This window comes from Osmia bicornis, chromosome 8 (genome assembly GCF_907164935.1).
Source record: "Osmia bicornis bicornis chromosome 8, iOsmBic2.1, whole genome shotgun sequence".
Taxonomy (NCBI): domain Eukaryota; kingdom Metazoa; phylum Arthropoda; class Insecta; order Hymenoptera; family Megachilidae; genus Osmia; species Osmia bicornis.
In genome coordinates this window covers 8,355,574-8,381,007 of record NC_060223.1, presented here as the reverse complement: position 1 = coordinate 8,381,007, position 25,434 = coordinate 8,355,574, and the positions used below count along the sequence as shown (strand labels likewise).

The following is a 25,434-nucleotide window of genomic DNA, read 5'->3' as shown; positions in this document are numbered from 1 at the left end:
TTTCAAAGTTCAATGGCATTATCGTCTACCGTAAGAATACAATTTTTAACTTAATCAAGTGTAATTCACTGGAACTGCTCGATGAAAGGAAAAAGAAAAATTAACCCCTGTTACGGATCAATGAACGACAAGAACACGGAACATAGTTCGAACGAATTTTCAAAAACGTTCTTTGTGTAAAACTTAAAATCAAAAAAACGTGATTTTACTGTCTCAAATCGAGGGACGTTCGTCGCTCTTCTCCTCGAAAAAGTTTACTTCCACGAACGACAAATCTCTATGGCTGTTGTATAAAAAATGGATAGTCTTTATTCGCATTATCACAGTACTCGTAGACATTTAAAAAAAAAATCTTTCCAAAAAGAAAATACTTTAAGAAATGTAAAGATTTTCACGAATTATTGGGTAACATTCAAGTAAGTTATACTAAGGTCAATGGATGTAAATGTACATAAACGAATTTTGTTTAAAAAATCAGATCTTTGAATTATCAAACATATTTCTTTTCTCAAGGCACTGGCGGTATACGAAATGATTTCTCTTCGTAACGATGATGAGTTTGTTCAGGAACAAACGAGACTATTATATGGCACACTCGATATAAATAATTAACTTACGAATCTAAGCAAAGATCTTTGGATACAGCCTCTATTTGAGATACTCTCAACAATTCGTCTTTCAAGATGTTAAATCTGAACGCTTACTACGAATAGTAAGATATCGATCGATCTATCCTTTGTCTCTAGTTTTGAAAACTAATTTTACTTAATTGCACGAACTGTTAGGAATACGTTTATTCCTGGCACGATTATTATCTTTGGTTCGTTCACATCGAACAGCGTTACCTGCCAGCCGATGACGCAAAGACGCTCGAAGTCGAATATTCTCTAAAGATCTGCATTTCGAGGACTTTGAGAAAAAGCAGAGTTTCTTATGGCACCTGGGTGCTTCTCGTCACCCACGAGAGGCCCACGCGCGTTCTTACTTTGAACGTCGTTTGCCAATCGAGTTTTTCAGAAACTTGAAGGTGTTCACCGTTTGGTACGTGTCGATTAGGCCCTTCGGCCTCTTGGGACAGTACTTGATGGTGTGGGCATCATCGCCACACGTACCACAAATTGGACACTTGTAGGCCCTAAAAACACATAGAAAAAGAGGTGTAAATAACATGACTCCTCTGGCAGCCCCTCTTAGCACATTCTGAACACGCGTATAATAGATATCGTGTTTCTTAGAAGCATACAAAAATTCTTAAAAATTAATTTACATCATTTAGAGATTTTCGTTTCAATCGTACAGGATTTAATTGGAATTTTAATTTACCTTAAAACTGGACACGATACACGACCGTCCTCGTATTTCAACGTGTGCTGTCGGTAGTAAGACTCCATTTCTCCATTGTTTTTACAGAAAACGCATTCTGTAGCCGCGGGTTTCTTATTTTTCTTGCGACGCGGTGTTATCTCTGATACTGCATTGTCCCCATCCGGGCAATATTCAAAATCTCGTCCATTGTGGCGAAACTCTTCCATCACAGCCTCCACTAGAATCATCGAATAAAATTCCAAGGATTTTAATTAACCGAAATGTATCATTAACGAAGTTATTAAATAAAATTGTAAACGTAATATTTCAAGCAATAACTAGCGTACTTTGAAACGGAATATCATCGAAGGTATTCGAAGAATGATGAATAAACAGATATACGACATCGAATAATCGTATATCGTTTATTCCATTTCGGCTTTTTCAAAGACGGTTTCGCGACGCGCAAATAGAGAAAATAACGGACTCGAAAGTATTAGGTTTCACGGTATGTAAACAGAATTCGTCCTAATTTTTCGAACGACGCAGAAACGACGTTAGATATCTCGATAGAAAATAAATAATAAAAGTACCCGTACGTCAACGTTGTTTCGTTTAAAATCCATTCGTAAAATGTGAAGAGCTTCGGTGTCATTCGACAATGTTAATCCCTTTTTTCGTTACGTATGTTTCGAAATAATAACATCACTGACAAACACGTATCAAAATAATATTATTATTTACATTTGAAAAATATTAGAATTTAGTTAGAAGTATCGAACGATGCAAAAACAATTGTAGGAATCTTTAACGGCGAGTTATAACCCTGGCACGTTTTAGAATACTGAATTCCTCTTATCGATTCGTTTGTTTACAAACTGTAGAAGGTACTTGCCAATCAAACCACGATTTGATGACGCATAATGACATATCATCAGAATGTACGGTTCAAAATTAAAACGCGTATAGCAGCGTTAATTTTTTAAAATAAAATAATAGATTTTGCAAATTTAAAAGATATTTTTGTTCGTAATAGAAACAAAATAATTCGTAGAATAATTTAAACCGTAATAGGTGATTGCTTTATGCTTCACTATATTGCACTCGGAACATTACAGTCTTAGAAGTTGAACCGAAAATAATGAAACATTTTAACTGGGTCGATCTTTGTCATCGATCCTCAGCTGTTTTTTCTCCAGCAAATTCCGCGTTCAACTGATACGATATTAATTATAAAAAAAAATGACTTACCATTTTGGACAGGCGGAGAGGTTGGTACATCGACCTTGAAATGAAACAATCTCTTCATTTCGTCTTCCAAACTAGGGTTGTACGGATAAAAGAAGTGCGACACCTGTGGCATCGGAATTATTGGAAGTTGATGCACCAGTGGAACTTGCATCGGAAGTTGTTGCATGAGCGAGACATGCATCATCGTGATGGATGTGTATCGCGTTTCTTCTAAAATATCACCAAAATCACGTACCGGTCTTTAAAGAAAAGACTCGGTGGAAAAGACGCGAAAATGTAAAATATTGCAAGGATCTCAAGCGAAGACTACCGACCCAACGTGGACGGGTTTCGAAATTCAACTGCCGGGTTAGGATGTCACCGTGTCCGACGATCACGATCAAGGGTCCGGTGGTAGGGATGGAACTGCTACCCGGGCCCAACGACGCGTTATTCGGGGTCATAAAAAAGGGACGTGCTTACTTACTTATGACGTCTAATGAAATGTTCCGTCTTGTCGCCGAATATCGCAACATTGTACGCTGGTTGTTTTTAGGTTCGATTGGTAAAGTATTCAACGGTTGCATCGCCTTAACAAGCAAAAAGCAATATCAATTTCTACGGTTTACGCGTCTCACGTGGTACTCGGTAAAGCGATGAGAAAAGAAAAGAAAATCAAATGATGACGCGGAATGTACGATCCAATGCCGCGAAATTTAAAATTTCTTTACGCTGGCTGTAAAGTGTTAACTTGTTTAACCAGTTCGATAATGGCAGGTAATGAACAGACGGTAAAATCATTTCCACTCTGCTTTTCTTACTGCTGATTTTTTGTTTTAGGTAAGTAAGTATTTTTCTTCTCTATCCTCGATAAGTTCCATGCAAGTGAATTTAAGTATAGTTTCCAATGCTTTTCAATAGATAGCGCCATTAGTTCACTCGTTTCGGAAAATTGGTCGGTAGGTTATCCAGTAGTTTCCGCTGTTTTCTACCAGATGGCATAGGGGTCTACTTTTCGAACTACTTTTTACGAGTTATTTGATTTGGGAAGAGGGAAAAATAAGCGCTCTTATTTTTTAGCGTCGCATGATGATGGGTAGAAGTAGTATATAGAAGTCGCATTAGCATATATAGCTTCCTGTGACGGTGTTGCGATATTTGGGGACGCAAATCGGGACCAGTGACGTCATGAAATATCTCGTTTTGTCCCTATGCCTGGCGCACATTAAGCTAGGATAAATGACACGACTCTGGGATCCTGTAAAATCATAACTCCTTGAAAATAAAGGCATGTCCAGTCTTTTGGATCTGTAATCACTGGTGCTGGTGTGCATAATCCACACGAACGCCATCCGTCGCAAGCCGTAAGAACTAATCCATGACGTCACCGACGTCCACCGTCGATCGTAAGAACTAAAACGTGACGTCATATGCGTCTCTCTTTTATCCCCGAATATCGGTACGATGCGTCGGGGTTCTTAGACGCGTTTGAATATCGTTGCAACGACGAGCATGTCGTATCTTTGCGTTTCATGGGAACTGGAGGAATACACGTAACCAACCCGAGGCTGTCTTCCGCCCAGTTCTCGTGAACACTTCAGCCAGCAAACAATAGTTTACCGTATCGACCTATTCTCCTTCCTCTTTCATACGCGACCTCTTCTTCCCCGCACCTCGTTCCCATCCACCTTCTCGTGCCACCCCGCTCCAGCCAACCACGAACTTGCTCTTCTGGCCTTCCCTTCGTGCCTTTCCGCAGATCCAACTTGTTTCTGAGTGCCGTGAACTCCCAAGCTTCCGACTCCACTTAGGAACAGCTGCGAACTGTTCACGAGATGTTGCCATACTTTGCATTTCATGTTGTCCTAGTTACAGCCTCTATCTTCTTGTTAAATTATTGTTTGCCAAACATTTTGGATGATCAACGAATGTCACATAGATGAAAATTGAAAAGAAAAAGCAATTCAGAGTTTTGTACAGGGAAGCGAAGTTCGTGCTTCACTCTTTTGCTAGGACATTATGGGGTGGTCGCTAGAACTCGGTAAATAATTTATTCATCGCTTTGACATGATACTAGTCCAACACCTCGGTTGGTAGTCTTATGCATACATCTCTTGTGATCAACTACCAGTTTTACGTGATCGTGACGAAAGGGGGAATTCATGATAGGGAACTTGGAACAATCTGGGACTTAATCGTTTGGGTGTCATGGGCGATTATTATTCTAGAAACGTTATTTTTTATTTGCTCGAATTCGATCGCCGCTCGTAGACATTACTAGTTTGCGGTTTCCGAAGGTCGAGATTTGTTCCAAAGTTTGTATGAATGAAACTTATCCTAATATCTTGGTGAACAGCGGTGCGGCTTCCTTCGGACAGTTCTGGGTTGGGAATAGCGTCGAGCAAAAGTGCAGAAAGTCCACTTCCGAGGGGAAACAGAGAAACAGGGAAAGAGAGGAAGAGAAAGAGAGAGGGAACACGTGCAGCCAAGGGTCGTGGTGGTGTTTCAGTTCGTTCGTTCGGATCGTTTTAGCCAGGGTCAGTGGAACATGCTTGTGTACGAACTGTCCGCAGCTGTCATTCACCTCGCGACTCGCCACGCGTTCGTGGCAGATATTTCCGTATGGTTTTGCGGGGAAAGAAGTTAGCATCGTGCGAAAAAAATCGGTGTCACACATTAACCGGGATATACTCGGTATTTTTCCTTATTTTTCCTAACAATTTGTTTCTTTTTTTCAGGTCTGCCAAAAGACTGGATAAATGGACTTTGGATGGACAGCGCAGCGAGTACTAGCGAGAAAGTTGGTCCGCTATGATTCCTCTAGCGGCGAGTACAGAAACTACAGACGCAACAATGGCTGCAGAATCCTCGAAACATTCACGATATACCTAGAAAACTTTGAAACCTTTTATCGTACGTTTAGTATATCGCGCGTATACATAGGAAGTAACGAATCCAGAAACTTCAGACATCGCTTTCACGGTGTTTCGTAACGACGAACGCATCCCCACTGTCTGCCATCAAAGGCGTCGCATTTGACGTGGAAACAAGCAGAGAAGAAAAAAGGACACCTCCGTCGATACGTAATTTGCCAGACTCTCTAGTGGCCATTCGCGTCTCTAATTACACGCGTATCGCTCATTGAGCTTTCGCGTGAAAAGCTGGCCTCGTTAGTCGAAGCACGGACCCAAGTTCTTTTTTTCTTCTCTTTATCCTCTTGCTCGGACTGACGCGTCCCTCGCTTTGAACGACTACGACACATCAGCTGTCACTGAAGGCGACTTTTCACCGTCTCCGGGATATAAAAGACGGCCATACTGACCCCGAATCGCGGGTTATCGAATCGTGCCTTCACCGAACAGATAGACATCGAGATGCCGTGCGTACTGACGTTACAGTGTGCCAGGCTTGCTCGCGTGACAGCGAGCGAAGCGTGCCTTTACGCTCGAGGCTTTCTCCTCGACTGGTAGCCACGACCTTCGCTCGTTTATCAGCCGAAAATTCACTTTGTGATTCCGCGTCGGGTTAAAGGTCTCTTTAGCGAAGGCAAGTGATTTAAAGAAATTGGGATCCGAAGAACGACGGAAGAACAACGAGGGAGTACGATGGGAGAAAAGGAGGATGGAACTGAGCAACGTTTTTCTTTCAGGTATATTTTTATTAATATTTTTAGTTCATTAGTAAGATCGAGAAGAAAATCGGAGAAAGGTAGCACCTAGCTACCGAAGAATCTTCGCAGGCATGCTTTCGCCACCGATCGAGCTAGTTTCGTGATTCGAGGCCACAATTTACTTGTCGAATTCGTGTCAGGTGCCGATGATAGCAGTCAACCGCTAGAAACAACAATCTAGCCTCGTAAAATTTTAGAAAGTGCTCCGGTACGCGTAACTTCCGGCCCCCTGGACCGATCCTCCTCCGTTTTCTGGTAGTTGGCGCACGATGGTGAGGTAGGTCGGCATAGTTTCCCGTTGATGCCGCCTTTCTATTCGAACGACTCGCCAAGAAACAAGGAAGCATAACGCGATAGCTGTTTGAACGCGCTCGTATCAACGAAACGAATGGAAAAATGAATTCACGTTGCTTGGAAACGTAAATGGTTTTCGCTTCAACTCGGTCGTTTCTGGCTTCGCTCGATATTCTTTTCTTTCAAATTCGTCCATTTTTTATTAAAGCTAGGAACATTCAAAGTTGAAAACTCTAATGAGTAAAGTGGAAGCAAAACAGTCGGGTGAACGACCCTAGGTATCCTAGAAAGTTAAAAGAAAGGACTCGTCGTTGAAATCCATTTAACAGATTGGGTCGATTTATAAAAAAGTGGGAAAGACAGATTTCCTAAAATCGACTCGGTATATCTGACCATCTTAGGGACGATTCTCGTGGAACGTGGCGTCTGAAGGTTAGCAAGCCTCCTGACGCCGCATCGCAGCCTAATAGAATGACTGGTCGTCTGACCAGCATAACCTCGCCGACCCATCGACCCCCTGCTATACGTTCCTGGGATAAACGTAGAGAGTAAGAGACGTAAGAGGAGGAGGTGGAGGTGGAGAAAGGTGCAGGAGGAGGAAGAGGGTGGGCAGGGTCGAGGGTGAACCCCTTATTGATTTTTAGGGTGACACTGTCAACTGGCGAGTGTTGAGTCTCTCCCACGACGGGAGGGACTTTGAAACGGCGAGGAGCGAGAAAAAAAATGTGGCGGCCAATGCGCCATTGCACCTCTGAAAAGAATCCTTCTTCGCACCTCCGGCTTGTCCTTTGATCAATCGCGGTCTTACGTCTCATTCGAGATCCCCCCGTCACGCGAAGGAGTTCAGGACCGTTTGATCCTTGGTCCAACGCGAACCACGAAGCATTTTTTGTTTTTTCTCCTCGTGTAAAAGTGGCGAGTGCGGTGGTGGCGGCGGTGGCGGCGGCGGCGGCGGTGACAGAAAAGAGTAACTGTGGCGAGGCGCAGTCCCGTTGCGGTCGGGGGTTCAGCTCTCGGCGCAGGGCCGTACGCATCCGTGGGCGACGCTCCACGTGGAACAGCTGCCTTGTTCGCGTCGTTCTTGCATGTTTCAGCAACGTCTTAGCCGTGAATCGGAGCATACCTCTCGCGAAACAATCATCTCGGGCTACTTTCAATCCGCGATCCGTAGTTTTTAGTCGGTTCGTTGAAACGCAACTCGGCGTGTTGTGAGTCGTCCATGAATGGGCAGCGAGTGACGCGTGTGTTTTCAGTAATTGCCTTTCCTACCTGATCGCTCCTTCGACGTATCCTCGCCTGGTGACGCGTGTTCTTTGTGCGCCACGCTTTCTTGCCCGTCTTGCATAGAAAGTCGCAACTTTCGACCGTGCGCCTGCAGGGATTCCGAGGAACGCACCGGTCTTTTCTCGCCGTTAGTAGTCGGGTTCTCTAGCAGGGGGTGAGAGGTCTCGATTCGAAAATCAAAGGAAGCTGGTCGCGGTAAATAACAAACGGGTGGCGTCGTGTCTTTTCGGTGTTGATTGCTTTCTCGTCTGGTTTCGACCAGCGATGCACCGCTCTTTGCGTACGAGACAGCGTCTCGCGTTGTTTACAAATCAACGCTATTACGTTGCTGCACATCGTGTACACACAGCTTTGCTCGCATGCAACAGGCGACACCGCGTTGCCAAAGTTTCCTCTTGATTAATCGATCGGAAATTACGGCCAGTCCGAGAGCGATAACTCCTCTCTCTCGGCGATTCGAATTAATCGCGCGCGGTCCACCGACGGTAGACGCACAAATCAGGGAGGGCCGAAGAAACGCGTAGACGCATCGGCGTACATAGCCTAAAAAGCCGTGCTAGTTTCTAGGGAAAAAATCTGTTGATAAGTTTGCGGGTGCACGCGCAAGGAATATCAGTCGTGTAATTACGCGAAAGGTAGAGCCCGGCTTGGAATCAATACGAACGGATTACTTGAACCGGTGTTTTGACTTAAAAAAAAAAAACAAAAAAAAAACCGTGAAAACAAAACCAGGTGCATACTCGTGTAACACGCGTATCGAACGGTCGAGGTTAGTTCGTGAGAAATTAAGAGATACAGTGAACGGATCAAACGACCCTGAAAAAAAAAACGAGTATCAAGCTGCTACGTGTGTGCCTTGATGGGGTGTGCTTTCAGTGTGTTTGGGCGGGGTGTCAGGCAGTCGGTGCCGCATCGGCTTATGCAGCTAGTTTTCTAAAAATGGCAGCGTCGTTCGGTTTTCACCCGTGGAATAACAATTACTGGCTACGACCGAGGAAGAAATCCAGTTGACACCCGGGCGCGGGTAAGCTAGGTAGAACGGAGAGTAAGGGCGAACACGTGGTCCGTGAGGGAGCTATTCGTCCGGTTTACTAGCCGTTGTGCGTGTACTCGGCTAGCTACGCCCCTGGCGCACGTGCGTACGCGTACTTCCACGAGTCGTTGCGTACGGTGCACGTGTGAGTGACAAATCGCGAGTGAAAGTGTCGGAGGCTAGTGACATTTTTTTTCGTATTTTCACGCTCTCCTCACGGGCTTTCGATATTTTACCACGCGAAAACTTGTCGTGACAACAGAAACTTGACGTTTCGGAGCTTCGGTGTCGACACCTTTCGACCGTCAAATGTTTACGATCAAGTTAAGGGATGAAGTTGAAAAAAGCGAAGAAACGTTTCTGTGCTAATGAAAAATTAATCAAGCCCGTGATTCGCGTGATTATCGTCGTTTGTACGAGGTGAATTTAGTGATCATACGAAGAGTATTCGGTAAATATACGAAGGCGAGTCACGTGGCGCCACCTGCGCGTTACGTCCCTGGCAAGGGTCGTCTGTTGACTCTGGTGGTGTTTATTCGCGCTTGCCTCTTCTCTCTCTCTTGCACCGGGTCATTTGTGTTTGGACGATCGCGAATTTTTTGCAATGTGACGGCAAAATGAATCAAGATTAGTGTGATGTCGGACCTGTGCACGCGCCTAACAGTGGGTGCGCGCCTGGATCTCGACTGGAAAACTGGCGGAACGTCTTGAAACAGGTCAAATATCACCGTGAAAATGCCGGCAACGCGACCGTACAGGTGCTTATTGTTATCAATCGGTTTCATGGTCTTCCACGAGACCTTTTATCGAAAAACTGCAAATCATTGTTCTTCGAGAGTTTCGTGAATCGTGCATCGTGCGTTTTAAGTGTTCTCGCGGCGGTAGGACTCGCGAATCGCGTTCCAACAACGTTAGAGGTTAGGTTACCGGCACATAACCTTAAAGTGACTCTCAAGCAATCTATTAATCGCTGTTTACGGAGGAATTGATACGCAACATTTTCATGAGCTCGATCGGTTGCGTGCAGTGTACTGACAAAGATTAACTGTTTCTGCTGCGTGCTGATTCCTACCACAGTGGGTGATCGGTGCAATGGAATGAGCTGGATGATCACAGGACAATGAAGGCCAATGGAACAAACAATGGTAATTTCTGTTTGCTCCTTAGTATACCTACAATTTTTTTACTAATCTTGTACAATGTATTATATTGTGTCGGACTAGAATGAGTTCTTGTTGCGAGCATAATGATTACTGTGGTTATTGTTTACATTGAATTGACAGATTCTATTTGTAATTCATAGCGCAAGAAAGCTGAATTAAGCATTGTTATGCTAAGCTTAGATAAAGGAACTGAATAATGTTTTATATATAAACCTTGTAGTATATATAAGAAAACAGTTACGTAATATCTCAGAAATATCTTAGTATTACCGTAGTGCTTAATACTGAGTAATAATAATTTTGGCCTTATAACAGTATGTAGCTTAAGGAAAATCAAGTTTATTATTAAATACAGTCTATGAATTAATATTTTTACAACATTCTTGTACTAATTCTTGTACTCTCACATATAATAGGTATGTCAGTAATGTGTAAACAGTACCAAAGTATAATAAATTATTTTACTGACTGTTTTAGGTAGTTGATTATAAGTATTAATCCGTATCTAACCGAAAATTCGTATGATTTCAGGCTGTAGCCGCCTAAACACGCCATTGGCAGCCACTACCACACTGGAGGATCCGGGAACACCAGCCTCGTGGAAGGGCCCGCCACCGGGCTCGGAGGCATCACCCTTTACACCGAACTCGGTTGGCCAGGGTGGTGGCCCTGGCTCCGGTCCGTACAATAGTTCAGGTGGTCCACCAAGCAATGCAGCATTTCAAGGACCGAGTCCTTTCCCCGGTGGTGCCGGTAGTCCAGCGGGCGCACCACCTTACCAAGGACCACCTCCTGGTTCAGCGACACCTCAGTACACTGCCTCGCCAGCACCAAGCGGTTCCTCGACCCCTGGTCCAGGACCACCGCCGAATTCATCGGGCTTCCCTCCACCGCCAAACAATTCCGGGCCTCCTTACAATGGGCCCGGACCAAGCCCGTTTGGCTCGCCCTCCGGTGGACCACCTCAATTCGTGGGTCGACCTGGCTCCTCGGGACCACCTTTCGTACCTCCTGGAGCAGGAAATCCGCACTTTCCTTCGCACGGACAGCCGTTCGGTGGGCCTCAGTACGGTATGCCACCAGGAAGCCCGTTTGGACCTGGACATCCGATGACAGGACCTATTGGACCGGGCCACCCAGCGATGATGGGACCTGGTGGACCCGTGGATAGGATGGACCAAGGGTGAGTCTTGGAAATTTTATTTCTTGCATGCGTTTCTTATCAATTAAGGACTCACGTATATAATTACTATTAATATAAATATAAAATTATTAAAGAAAATGTAGAAATGGGTATTTCTAAGACCCAGAAGACAGTCAATAAGTTGTCCTTAATTGGTAAGCAATCAAGTTTCGTAGCTAATCAGTAACCCATCGTATAATGCAACGAATCGATGGAAAAAAGTATCTAATTAGTGCATGCTAATCAATCGTTTCTGCGTTAAATCCCGAGCGAAAACGAAGCGTGTGCGCTTGAAATGTTTGCACGCAGCATTGATACAGCGCGTATCAAAGAGAAGTCTTGAATTGAATATGCAAACGAATCCGTATATTCTTATTTCTTAAACGCGATATCATCGACGAGCTATCGTCGCTTCGAACGGCATACTCGAAAACTCGTCACCATTAACGTGTAAAGCAACGTGTCGAGCGTTGTCAGGCTGCTAAACATTCCTAGATAACGCGGTTCACAGGTAGCCACCATTATTTATCACTCGCGTCCCGGTTAGTCCGCATTCTTGCCTGATAATCCTGCTTCGACAGGGCTACGTTCTTGCCCTCTGGAAATGATCCTGGATCGGTTGCATCGTCCTCGATGCTTCTCTTACCAGAGAAACTCGTTCTTGAAGTCGGTTACATTCGAGACAAGAAATTTCTTTTCCATTTTATTTCATACGATAACAGGTACAAATGTTTCAACAATTTACCCAGCGTTTAAAAGAGTTGCAGCTAATCTTCAATTTAGTATCGAGCGAATATTAATAGAAAGGGTTAACAGTTGTTCAATGAAAGTTTCTCGAGCTGAGAAACACTGGTTGGATAAATCCGATTCTATGAAATCGAGATTGCAAGTGCATTTTTCTTAGCCGTTTGCCAAACTTTTTCCTCCCTCGTTGCCAGACCGTGCGAAAACATATTGTCCCGTTGTTAAGTATCGTTTTTGCGAACAGTACGAGCCAGAATTGGCCGCGCGCAGACGAAGAAACCTGTAATGAACGGCGCCGGCAGTGAAATTTCTCCGTGCTAAACTTGGCAGCCGTGTCGCTGATTCGCTTATCTGTGATCTAGATTATCGATGCGTTCGAAAAATTCGCGTTATCCGCGTTCTTGCTGTCCGAACCTCGGCGGAAAATCGTGCATACAGTTCGACGAAACTGTAACGCGGTCTATAATTTATCCGGAGGGTTGACTGGTCCAGTTAAAACACCGTGAACCAGTTTTTCCGAATAGTTTTGTGACGAATGTCTCGAGTTGAAACGAACGCGTTAAACGAGTAATTTTTTAGACCTGAGTAAAATAAAACTTGTTTAATAGCTTCTCTCGCAAGATCGCTGAATATCATTTTTTAACCGTGTAATACTCTTTTCTCGTATGGAAGCTCTGTAATGCGTGGGCACGTACCGGTAGCAAGTTTATAAGTGCTTTGAATCCGTGTAAACTGTTGAGAGAAAACTGATGCATTGCTAATGGTAGTTTCAGTCTTTGCTATGTTTATCCCGCGTGATCGAAAGTTAGGTTTTCCTGGTTCCAACATTAGCGCTCTAATTTGAATTGCTGCAATGTTTGATGGTCGAAAGTGGCTTTCCGGTGGTGTTTCTTTGATTACTGTACCATCCGTATTTGTTAGGAAAAGTGGAGAGAGTATCGGGCGCTGTTAATATGAATTTTAATTTCTGTCACGGTTTAATTAACCCCCGGTAGCCCTATAATTTTCTCGACGTTGAATAATTGTCTACCTGTCGCAACTTAGTTCGCACTTTCCCCTTCCATTCTTTGCGGCAAGTTCACTCCACGACGAAGGAATTGCAGTAAGATAAATTAACGAGAATGAAGTGGACTTTTGTAGTCTGTTCCTTCTCCTCGTTTTTCTTCTTTCCCTGCTCTCTCTCATTTTTTCTCTCTCTCTCTTTGTTTTTATTGCATTGTAACCAGCGACGCGTATTGTTTGAAAAGGGGTAAGTAGAGAGCGGGAGGGCAGAGTCGGAGAATAAAATAACGGCGTGTCAGAATCTTGGCAGGGATTGTACCGCGGGAGGTGACGGTATACTTTTGTAGGAGGTAGTACGCGACCCACCTCCCCTTTTCTCCCTAAAGCCTCCTAGCCACCCTGTGTTACGGAGGGCGGGTGAACCAACGAGTGGAGGGAGCTCGAGGGGTGCAAGGGTGGTACGAAGGTTCTCATATTTTGTCTTTTAATTTCTCACAGATATCATACATTACCTGTAAATTATTTTCTTGCTTCGTTCTTATTTTGATCATCAATCTCCTTTTGCAAATTATCTATCTTGAGATTCGAGGTTTTTTTTTCATTCGAAACATACGAATAATGCAGATATAAAAAAGAATAAATTAAACCTTTCATAAGGACAATATTTCATAAATCGACGTCTTACGATTATCCTAAATTTCGAAATGCAGGGGAAAAAAAATTTCGTTGAGAACCACTTGAATCCTCTACCTACCCTCTCCCAGTGTTCCTTGCTTCTAGGGGTTTGGGTAGCGAGCGCAAGGTAGAGGTTGGAGGAGGGGAGGGCAGAAGGGATGGAACGGGACGGGGTGCTATAGGTGTAGGTATAAAATCGAGGATGGGGTGGCGATCCGTCGTCGGTCTGGGCCCTAGCAGCTCCTCTGGCTGCGTCCGTCCAGCAAAGCGTTTACACCGTTCGCGTGTGTAAAAGGGATCCTCGTGAGCGTTGCCCATCGACGGCGTGCGTTTCCTTACCGTTTGTCTCAGGTCGTGGTCGAGGCCGTGGTTCCACGCTGTTACTCCTGGTAACGTTTGAGAAAACGAGCAGCAGAAATTCGTATCGCTTTATAGCGGTCTTCTGGCCGCAAGCTGGGTCTGTTTATACCGCGTTCTCGCAACGGGCCATGGTAATTGATCGCTACCCCATACTGTATTTCGGTTTTAGGTCAGCTCTGCACTTACCTTCTTAATCAGTGCTTGAAAACATTGATCGTTTCTCGATTTTCGCCTTCAAACGATAGGAAACGCGGTTTCCACGTGGTAGAGGCCGGCAAATTGAAGCTTAAGATGTTTAATAATATTTTATATTTTGTATACCTTATCAATATTTGATTATTAGTATCCAATAAGTAACTTTCGCGTGAAAAATACAGGGTGTAATTAAAGTTGACGCGTACGAATCGTAGCTCGCGTACGGGTTAAATTAATATTTGTAACTTTGGTTCAGTTCGTTGCGCTTGGAAATACTATTATTAATTAATTGTTAATTAATTTGTTATCCGAGTGGTCCTCATTTGCAGTCCTGCATTTTGCATTGTTTCCTCGAGAAAAAGGATTTGTTTAATTAATATCAAACAACAATTACCAACCGTGTTGCGATGTTATAAAACACATCAGTTGGTAGAGAAAATTCATTTATGACTTTGCCCATGATTACGATTATGTTTCGAAAATCTCCCTATCGGAACTCTCTCCATGGGAGTTCATCACCCACGCCTCGAGGAATTCTTTTGTTTACCTAATTAGAAGCATTCGTATTAGGTGATTGAAATAATAGATAATAGGAGTAGGAAGATACTATGAAAGTAGTCGATAAGATTTCTTATAAATAAAAGCGGTACTCGATGAAACTCAGTGACTTGAGCATGGTAGTCGAAGTGTTAATCGACGATTGATGTCCTGCTAAACTTTCTCCGGCCATGATACGGAAATGCATAATTAAGAAAGAACGATTGAAAGTTCGAAAAAAAGATACGTAATTTCTTTTTTCCTGGAGGATCCATATTCTCCTCGTGCATTATTAGCCGCGATGGCGGTGCACCGAGGAAAGAGATAGTATTGATTTTTACCGATATTTAGCCGTGGAATTATCCCCTCTCACCCTCTCTCTTTCTCTCTCTTCGTGTCCCTTTTTCTTCCACTCTTTCCGTTACAGCTCTTTCTCTCTATACACCCGTCTGTCTGTGCTTCCTTTACTGCCACGATCTACCTCTTCTCGTCTCAAACCCCTTCCTACCATGTAGCTGCTTCATCCTTGTCCCCCTCTGAGCCACCCAGCCCAAGCTACCGGGCACCCTTCGCGAATCCTCGAGGAAACTGGGTGCCGAGAAACAGAAAATCTGAATACCTATGACCCGGAAGGCCGTTTCTATGCTAAGTACACGGTGAGCAACGATCAGACGGTCAGGTTTCCGTGCAAGCCAGTTGTCCGTCACTGATGATCATTCCGAATGATCGATAAGGTGAAAAATGATTTTGTTAAATCGCGGTGCAACGAGCACCGTCTTGAATCAGTTTATCGTCCCTGAATTTTCACCCCTTTCGTTCGTCGCTCTCTAGAATGACCCTAATAAAATCTCTATTCGAAAACTTGAATGAAGAACGAATTGACTAGCGAGGTACACGCTCACCTGGTCGTCAACTCGGCAAACTTTCCAACGACCGACCCCATGCATTTTTTCGTTATTGCTCGGTCAGGAAGCAAACCCCGTGTCCTTTTTTTTCGACACTCCTGGCGACCTCTGTCCATCCTCCCTTAGAATCGCTACTTCCAAGGCTTCGATCTTCCGGTACGGGTAGCAAGTTCCAGGATTCGTTCGTAATCGACGCTGAACGGGATTCGGCGGGTCCGATGCGGTAACGGAGAATGGGAACCTCTAATTTATAAGACCAGGATGAGCTTTAGCGGAGGAAGGAACGGAGATAGAGAAAGAGAGCGGCTCTTACTAAAATTCAAAAGTTCCACGACGAAAGTTTACGATGCCGTCTAGCCGGCGCGTCGCTGAGATTCTCTGTCTCCTGCTCCTTCTCCTTCCTTCCTATTTTATCCTTTGCCCTCGGTGTCATGTCCTGGCCACGTAAGGACCTTCGCGTGCACGATTTCCCGTTGCGGATCATACGCGAAGGGGTTAATTCTGATTAGTATTTCATGAAGTAAACAAAAATTAGGACGAGTAGCGGCGGTCGGGTTTGCGTCTTTGGTTACCTGAACCCCGCCTCGGTCAGAATAAATTATGCATCATAAAGTGTTTTGACCCCGGAGGGTGTGCACAGGGTGCCTTAACGAGTTTTAATCCGGATAAGAAACGATTGGCACCCCGCAGACCGCGTGTAACGGTACACCAGCGTTAAATGTTGCCTATGGTCAGCGACCCACGAACCTATCTGCTCGCTTTTGCTATTCGTTACATTAGAACGACTTTTCCCTGCGATTCTTCTTTATTCATCGACCGTGTAACACCGTTTCGAAACGTTTCTATCCATCCAGCATGAAAGATAAATATTTTCTTCTAATTAAATTTTCCTTCAAATCTTCGTTCAGATGTTTCAAGTATTCTTTTATCAATTCGGTTCTAATCCTTCCCATTGAGCTGTGATTCTAAAACGGCGCGGACATTCATTTCTCAGACCGCCCACGATGATTTTAAACGATGCTTTTCTCCGTCCTGTTCGTCGATCGAATTTATCGGCGTCGTTCCAAGGTTCGCGATATTCAGGAATTCTTGATCGATAAAATACAGCTGGATCGACGAGTTTCGACGAATATTCAAAACATCTAAATTCATTTGATTCGATAAAACGGAAAGACGTGGTCGGGCTTCGCTTTCTTCGTAAAAATAGCGTTTACGGTTGAACGGGCAAGTCGGTTTCAAAGTTGTTTGAAAAATAATGGACACGTGGTGAGTGGGCACGTAGAAACAATTAGCTAGAATGCAGCGTGTTGTCGGTGCATCTGCATCGGTCCTCGAACGTTTCTGCCTCCCTTACGTACCACCGGGGAATGAGTCACTCTCAATTCTTGGCACAATCGCACATCTGGTCATAGACGGATTGTCCTCGTTCCCGGGGCTCGTGGATGCTGTAACCTGGCTCCCTCTTCCCACTACAATCAGCTTAAATTTTTAAAAAATATACAAATTCGTAGAACGTTGACAAAACGATTTTTGACCGTTCGCTTTGAACGAACGTGAAATACTCGAGGTTCTCCAAGTTTTTCGAATAGCATTGCAAGGATTGCAGTTGGTGCACTGATTTCATAGGCGATCCGAAAGAACAGCAATCAGAGTTTCTCGGTATAGTTGGTTTATGTTAAACGTTCAATTTAAAGTCATAGCGAGGAACTTTCGGAAGACTCGCGGGGTGAAACAATTAACGGCAGCTCGTGGAAAGAAAGAATAGGAAATCGAGCGCAACGAGGATCGAATTCCACGCGAAATGATTATTTCGTTCGGCTTTGCGCGTTTCCCGCCGCGTTTTCCATTTCTTCAACAATTTCCGGCTCTTTCTTCGCAAGTTACTCGATCCTTCTGGTGGAAAGCTTGCTTACCCTCCCTGGCCTCCTCTTTTCATCCCCCTTCCACGGCCAACGAATGCGACGTGAGCCATTAGCGCAGGTCACGGCGTTATTAAAGACAATGAAGCAAACTTTATACGAGCCCGGGGTACGGGGCCAATTACTTGGCAATTAGTCGAGCGAGCAACAAGTGAGCATCGCCACGGACCTCTCTAACTTTCTCTCTCTTCCTCTTGTTCCTTCTTCGTCTTCTCTTTCGACCACCTTCTCGGTTCACCTCTCGCTCTTCATCCGCGAACACCTTCGTCACGTTGCTGGAGACAGGCTTACCGATGCACCTTCGATTTTCTTCCATTCTTCCGAGCTGTGTCTCGAATTGCCCGGAGATTTTCATTCATTCCGTCGAGTCCGTGGTGTAATACTTGGAGGACTTATTTTTTCCCTAACACCTTGACGACTGATGTCATGGTTTTAACATTTCACATTACCATTTCTTTTTTTCTACTCTGTTAATATCCGTCGTATCGCGTGCTAATTTTTATGAAACATAAACCTGTTACTCAGTTCCTAAGTAATCTAGAGTTACAAGAGTCTGAAATGCCAGGGAACCGCGCGGTCTTCGAAGTGTTAATACTAATTACCATTTTCAAGCACCTTTTTCGATCACCGATCGAGAGAACTAATCCTGTCTTTCCTGCCTGATTTCACTTGGGACTCATTAACACGTCCGTAGTTGGATGTACCGTTGTAATTGCGAGTTACGCGAGTGTCGAAGACTTAAAAAAAAAAGAGGAGATTCTCCAGATTCAATCTTGCTAATTTTCGGTACCCAATCTGACCAGTGTTCAATTTTAGAGGAGATCCGCGCGGCATTAAAATATTAAAAGGTTGGTGTTTATTAAAATCGATTTCTCCAGAGATAGATAAATCCTTTCTACCTCGAATTACCGTGTCACAGGCGAAAACATTCATTTTTACCGGTTATTCCAACGACAAACGAATAATCCCGACGAACGAAATTTTAAACAAACACAACTCCCCTCTCATTATTTATGACCACTAGACGGTTGCATTAAAAATAATGATGTTGCGCCAGGGTCGTTCTCTGCCAAGCGCGAGAATCAATGAAGCAATTAAATTGATAAGTTTCCCTCGTTATATTTTCATTCTTTTGTCGTAGCAATCAAACCCGTGAAATTACGTTGTACGCGTGCGAACATTGTTTTCTCCGTCTCACCCCCTCGGAATTTAGGATTTTAATTATAGTGGAGTCGTTAAGTTTGTTTCAAGAGCCTATTAGATTTACGATTAAATTCGCGACCCATCGCGTTTTTAATTATTTCAATCGTAGTTAAATCGAGCGTCATATTTAGGGTAGAATTTCGGTGATTTAGAAAGAAAACATCTGGAAGGTTTGCCAGTTCTGCTGATCTACCGTAATCCTGTGAATTTTAACTCGAAGTTGCTCGTGATCAATTTTCCGCGGTTTATCTGCGATTTTTGACTTCGACAGCCGGTATTATGTACACCGTTGAGCATTCAGGTAGACAGGAAGGGTAGGAAAAGGGGATGCAACACGCGTACACTCTCTATCAAGAGCAATTTTGCAGCTTTCTGCCTGTTGTTCTATTGACTACTTGTTACAATAGCTACACATCCTCGTTACACGTACCTTTTTTTCCTTTTTTTTTCTCGACCGAGTGCATCCCTTTTTGCCAACAAAATTGTGTCACTTCCGGCATTGAAGAAAAACGCTGCTATTTTTCGCGATATTCCCTTGAAATTCCCGAGATATTCGACGTTAGATTTGTCTGGTGGAGAGGGTGGCAAATGGCAGCCAATCGTGGCGCAATTTGTTCCGCAATAACGGAATGACGTACCGCGATTAAAATGCCGGCAATTAAAGCGGCGACCGAGAAAGAGTGATGGACACCACGGCGAACAAGATTTTAAGTGGCTGTCGTGGTTTTGTCGAGCCGGCATCGTCGCCTGATAAAACTGGTAGGTGCAAGATAATAATGTTACACGACCAGGGGGGTACATATATCCGATGGAATTATATCTCGAGGCGAGTTAATGAATTCGTGACGCGTGCCACGCGATCGCCACGCACCAATAACGTAGGATACGGCTTCCGGAAACAGATACGTATCAATTAAATCGTACCATGGACACGTGGTTGGTGTTCGCTAACTCAGGAAGAACCTGTCACCTGAACGATCGCGATCATTAAGTAAAATACGATTAGGATTCTGATTATTTATTCGAACAAGTATTCCAATCGTCAGCTGATACTTTATCGAACGGAAAGGCTTAACGAGGCAGTGATTAACTATCGAAGATCAATTTATTATATCAAATGGTTGATTTTGATATGCCAGGAATTGATTTGTTCGTCGTCTTGAAAGGGTTAACGCTAGGATGTATTGTTCGTTTCGGGGGGTGGTTTCGATGCAAAAGATCGCGGCTACTTTTGCATCGTCCTGTACCAAGCAACCCCCGCGGGGGTGGTAGGCGAAGGTGGATGGGGCTGCGGCGGGCGTTTTTCAAATAATTACATCGGGCTGCGGTGGTGGTGGGTTGCCATGGCAACCGCAGTGCCTTCAGCATCCTACGAGTGAAAGCAACCGGGCAACCGTGCGATGCAACCCGGTTCTCTCCCTTTGCCCTCAGACTTCCTACCAACTCGAAACGTTTCCCTTGGACCATTTGCGTTTCAACGCCGGCAACCCCGAATGGTGAATCGAACAAACGATACATCGCGTATTATCAATCCGAGAACATAATAATTTTATCAACACAATAACTCTATCTCCTTCGTTCGTCGTCTTCAACGATACTCGAATCGAACATTTTTCTATACCGCGTTCGAGCAATGCAATTTCAGTTTTTATTATACAAGATCATGAATGATTGAAAGTAATAATCTTAATAGCAGAAGGTGTGAATAAAATACTTATTACAGCAGGTTGTTAAAGGGAAAATTGATTTGGGGTAACAGCAAGCTGGTAACGAGTGTTTATTGTTATTTCAGCGTGGTTAAGCTGTTGCTGGTTATGCACTGAAATTAGTAGAAACATTGTTTAATAAAAGGGCGACCCGTGGGAGGTACGGCGTTTATTTAGTAACCAGAGAGTGTTTAGGGGAAAATTACTGGGAGAAGGTTGCTTTGTAATTTCATTTTCTGCTTTTAAATGCTGCTACCGAGGAAGTAGCTTCTTTCGTTTGAATACGCGTGGAATAATGCTTTCAATTGCATCTCATCGTTAACGTCCACTTCGAATTGCGTCATTCTAATTTCAGCTGATTAGGATAATCCTCCCAACAAGGGACACTGTGTTAGATCAATTCTGGTAGCTCCGGCTGCGAGCAGAGCCAGCAGACGCCCTAATTACAATTTTTCTCGTTTCTAAATTCCATCGAATGATTACATTTTTATGGAAAGATTAGCAAGTATAAAGATTCACCCACCCCGACCTTGACTTCCCATTAAAGTTTACTGGACCTCGGGTCTCAGTTACGTAACTCGGCCACTTAGGGAATTTTACGGCTCCGCGGTGATCGTAAATTCTCCCCAGACGAGGACGTGTAAATTTTACAGTGACATCGCGCGATACCGGGATGTCCAAGATGAATTTCCCTATCCCGAAGACACGTATCAAGATCCGAGCATACAAAATAAAACATGGGCAGGGAAATAAGAGAGGGTGGGAAGAAAATTGACTAGGTGAAGAGTGTAGGACAGCGTTGCGAATCGACGTGGCCACTCGCGAACTCACCTTCTCCCTTACCTTCCACCACGAGCTCGACCTACTAGCGACCTACACAGCTAACCTGACGTGCCACGGGTCAAGCAGGACTCTGGAGAATCGCGAGAGATAGAGAAGGGAAAGGAAGTAGGAGTGCGAGCAAGAGAGGGTAACAGAGGGTTGGAGTGGGGTCAGTTCGTGACACGACCACCTGTGGAAGCAGCCGGTAGCTACTTCTTGTTTGCTGTTTGCGCATACCTACCTACCTACCTACCTACCTACCTACCTACCTACCTACCACTTATACGTACTACTACGTATTACGTAGGCGAACCACCAGCCGATGACCGTGGTCACGGTTAGAACCGAAATTACCCCGCTTCCGTATGCACTTCCTTCCGGTGTCTTCCTTTCCGACGTCGCACGCTCGAAAACTTAAGTATAATCTTAATTAACAGGCATTCGAAATCATTCACAGTAGAAGAAGTCTAAGTATCATCAAAATAATAGGGTAGGTTTACCGGGGACGAAATTGTAGGGTGAAACTTTAGACGAATTTAACAGTAATGAGTTGTGACACTTATCTACGCTAGTTTTTATAATTCGTCGTTAATAAAGCTGGTTAGAATAAGTATCTCGAGTTAGGTTTAGAAATGAAGCGATACCGATATCAAAGTGCGTTGATTCGCAATCTTATCGAGTACGTTAACGTTTCGCGAATGAATAAACGTAATGTGAAGCGAATCGAGGCTGGGAGCGAAAAGGCCGGAGTGCCAATTAGGTGGCGCCTGAAACGATGACGTGGAATGACTGATGACGCGATTAACCAGCGGGGTTAATGTTCTCGTTGTTTTTCCTAGCTGAATAATGTTGCGATTGAATGCGTTTCTTTGATTCTTCATTTTTATCCCTTCAATCCCGAGTCAGGTAGTTTACTCGAAACTGCAAGTCTTTGAATGTTCTCTGTGTTTTCTTGATGATGATTGCGGTAATGCAGGGTGATTTCGTTGGAAATTGTATGGAAAGATTGAAAAGGTTTTTGCGGGATACATTCAACAGTGAAAAGATGTATAAATAAAAAGAAAATTGTCTTCTATTAATTTATTATTTCACAGAATACAGAAATAGAATGGTAAGGTAGAAAAGTTGACAGATTTAGTGACAGAAGTTTCCGCGTGCAACAGTCATCGCAAAGTGCAAATTACATTATCGTGCATTATTTTGACAAACATTTGTCGCGTGTTGCAAATCGCCCAATAAAACGGCACAATTTGCCACGGCATTTAGACGTAATTATAACTTAATGACCAGCCCGTCTGTTTGCTATTGTTATTGCAATGATAACCACGTTTAGGTTCGTCCACACTGTTCACGAATTACCCGACCGAGGTATCGTGTTTTATAATCGCGAATTACACTCCGTCTTTCCACATTCTATTTTTACTTCTAATATCAAAGCGATTCGAAATTCTAAAACAATGGAATTACACTTAACACTATTTAAAATATAAGTAAATTACATTTGAAATATAACATCGGAGCTGGCTTCATCGGTACACTCTTTACAGAGAACCCGTATTCATGTTCCGGATATGATCATAGAAATAGTTTCCTTTTGGAGACCGCTTGCGAAAGCTTCAAACAGTATTAATCCTCTATGAGCTCGTGCAACTTTGAGGTAACACATCAAATTTCTATCGTAAATTCAAAATTTCCTCCCTCGCCGTTTTCACCGGTGCGTTCCTCGGTATTGTAGCAAGTAAATTATAGAATAATGGAGCAAATATGTTAGCCTAGAATTTCACGAGTTTCCAAATGAAAGGAAACACAGAAAATTCGATAGTTTTCCTTTTAAAAAATTCTAGACGTTCAAATCGTTCGCGTATTCTCGAAGAGATGGGTGTCTGAATTCTGGTGGGAAAGTCTGATGTAATAACACGAAACTACATGGTATCGCCACAGGTATGATATACGCGCCGCTTAATAGTACTACGTCCATTCATGCACCGAGTCACCGGCAGCTTAGCGCTCTATTAATCAGAGATTATTATTCATGCGCCTACCGGCGGTCCGCGGCGCTTTTAGCTGACTTTTGTCGCCCCCATTGCCTTTTAAAGCTCTCTTCTCGCGTGTTCCCGCTCTCAGTCAACCCTGAACAGCTTCCTTTTCTATGCCTCGAGCCCTCTCGTCTCTCTTCCTCCGTGCAGCTGAATTCTTTCCGGTTCCTTTCGGCGCCGCTTCATTAACCCAGCACGTGGTGGAAACGGAATCAAGGAAGTTAGCCGTAAAAAGAAGGAAGAGATGCTCGATATCCGAGTGGCGACGACTCGTATCCTCGGTTAGGTTAATTGATTTCCCGGGGAATCTTTGTCCTCGGGTCTGGTTCGTTGAAAGAAAGGATCACTTGGTCTCTCGTCCGTTCTCCGCATCTTCTGTTAATTTTCTCACAGCTCTCCTTAAAAATCAACGTTTCCCTTTTCAACGACTCGTGAGTAGTTGAGCGATGGTTGAACGGGTTGTTCCATGAAATTGGAGGGGATAGCGCCAGTGCAGTTTGCAAGAAGTCATCAACCAACACGGTCCGCGAACGTATTTACATTTCATTCATCGGTGTGTTGCACAGAATTCCAAACACGGTGTCATGTTACCCTTTAAGGATACAACAGTTTTTATTGACGCGACTCGGCTCGACGAGATAAGAAATTCCGAATGAATAGAGGCGGCGATATACTCGTCGCTACTGCTATCCGGTTACCTCTATCTTTTTAACAAGCCGTAGAGATAAAAAGGAAAAAAAAAACGTGTTACAAGGGAGAACAAGAAGAAAAAAATCTGTTCTCACTTTTTTCCTGATCCATTGAGAAGAAACGAAGGAAGAAAAAAAAAAAAGGAGAACGATCTGGTTGCGGTGACACGAATCTCGTGTTGTATCGGTTCCTTTTTTTTCACGCGAGCAGGCGTAAGCGCTTTTGTTTCCTGACTTTTTTACTTTCTTTGGAAGGCGATACTTTGTCGCGTTGATGTGGAATACGAGATCGCCGTTCGTAGGAGACGGTTCGTTTGCCGCGTGTCGATGTTTTCGTACCCCGTTCACGTTACCGCTGTCGCTTTTTTTGCCGCCGCTTCGGAGACGAATGATTAATTATTGCGTCGACCTCTCATCCCGTGAGTGTCAGTGATCTCGGCCGGTGCAAAAAAGAAACGGGAGCGAGAACGCCGACCGCTGTCGAACGACTTTATTTCCTGGTGCCTGGAACCCGGGTTCCCGTTCTCCATTTAACACCCGGTACTCTGGAACCAGGAACTCGATACCATCGAACAGTTGTCACTACCATTTCAAAACAGCGATTCTATAAGCTATTCGATCGTCGAAGCGTTAATTACTGCCGCAAATGGAAAATTCAATTAAACGAAGGAACCCGGCTGCCGGGTTTTCAGAGGCGACTTGAAAAATAGAAGAGGAAACTCGATCTAAAAACGGACGCGGCACCCGCAAGGACAAGGGATCCATTCCGTGCTGCTATACACCGTGAGAGGCAAGTCAGTTTCCAAGGACGTCGAACATCCCGTCTTTTGTCGAACGAACACGAAAAGAGAGGGAAAAAAATGGGAAAAGTTGGTGGGAGTATGGTGGCGGAGGAAGGAGGAAAAGAGAGAAAAATATATTGGAAGGAAACGAGATGCAAATGTATTCGCTTCACGGTGAAGTGAAGCGGGCGAAAGTGTGCGGAGAAGGTCAGTCTCCATCGGCGACAGGTGATTACATATACGCACGAGACGCCGGAATTCAAGGTGGAGGTGAATTACCTGGCTGGGATTTGAGGTTAGGTCGCCACCTTCTCGGTTGACCCTGACTCGAGGTCTACTCGTATCCTTCGTCTTCGTTCAGGTATCCTTGATCGATGGTAACGCGTGCGCCAACCTGCCTTCGACCGATTTCACGTGTCCACTGACCACTGGTTTTCTTACACGATTACGATTCTTCTTCTTTCAAGAATGATTCGAGAATTCTTTGGCGCCATGGTAGAAGCATCCGTGCATAGTACAGCACGGTAAGAGCTAATGAATTAATTGCAACCGTTCGATATACTCGGTTTTATGCATTCATCGCATGCCTCTTCTGTCTACTTCGATAAGAACATGGAAATTGCAACAATGTTCGAATGAGCGTAGAATGCAAGAAACAAACAAGACGTCTGTTGGGTTTCGACTCGACCTTTGCATG

The 25,434-nt window shown here is 44.1% G+C and overlaps 2 protein-coding genes and 1 long non-coding RNA gene across 5 annotated transcripts in view; 1 reads left to right on the top strand and 2 right to left on the bottom strand.

Annotated features, from left to right (window-relative positions):
* LOC114873741 (protein nanos) lies at positions 1-2,925 on the bottom strand. Its single transcript, XM_029182382.2, has 3 exons — positions 2,557-2,925; positions 1,324-1,543; positions 1-1,135 (listed from the first exon to the last, which is right to left on the bottom strand). The coding sequence occupies exons 1-3, from the start codon at positions 2,738-2,740 to the stop codon at positions 982-984; spliced, it is 558 nt and encodes a 185-aa protein (XP_029038215.1). The 5' UTR covers positions 2,741-2,925; the 3' UTR covers positions 1-981.
* Positions 2,926-5,277: 2,352 nt separating this feature from the next.
* The window catches only part of LOC114873759 (LIM domain-binding protein 2), an 88,124-nt gene continuing 67,967 nt past the window's right edge, over positions 5,278-25,434 (top strand). For 2 of the 3 annotated variants that reach the window (XM_046286914.1, XM_046286913.1), the window contains exons 1-2: positions 5,278-6,184; positions 10,511-11,162. In XM_046286914.1, coding sequence (XP_046142870.1) covers positions 6,157-6,184; positions 10,511-11,162 — 680 coding nt within the window. In that variant the 5' untranslated portion in view covers positions 5,278-6,156. Of the gene's footprint in view, positions 6,185-8,485; positions 9,962-10,510; positions 11,163-25,434 lie in introns of those variants that run through there. The other variant, XM_029182416.2, reaches the window with a different exon arrangement.
* Positions 22,296-25,223, bottom strand: LOC123988091. The gene is made up of 2 exons (XR_006829633.1): positions 25,017-25,223; positions 22,296-23,858 (listed from the first exon to the last, which is right to left on the bottom strand). It is a non-coding gene; the product is annotated as an uncharacterized LOC123988091 (long non-coding RNA).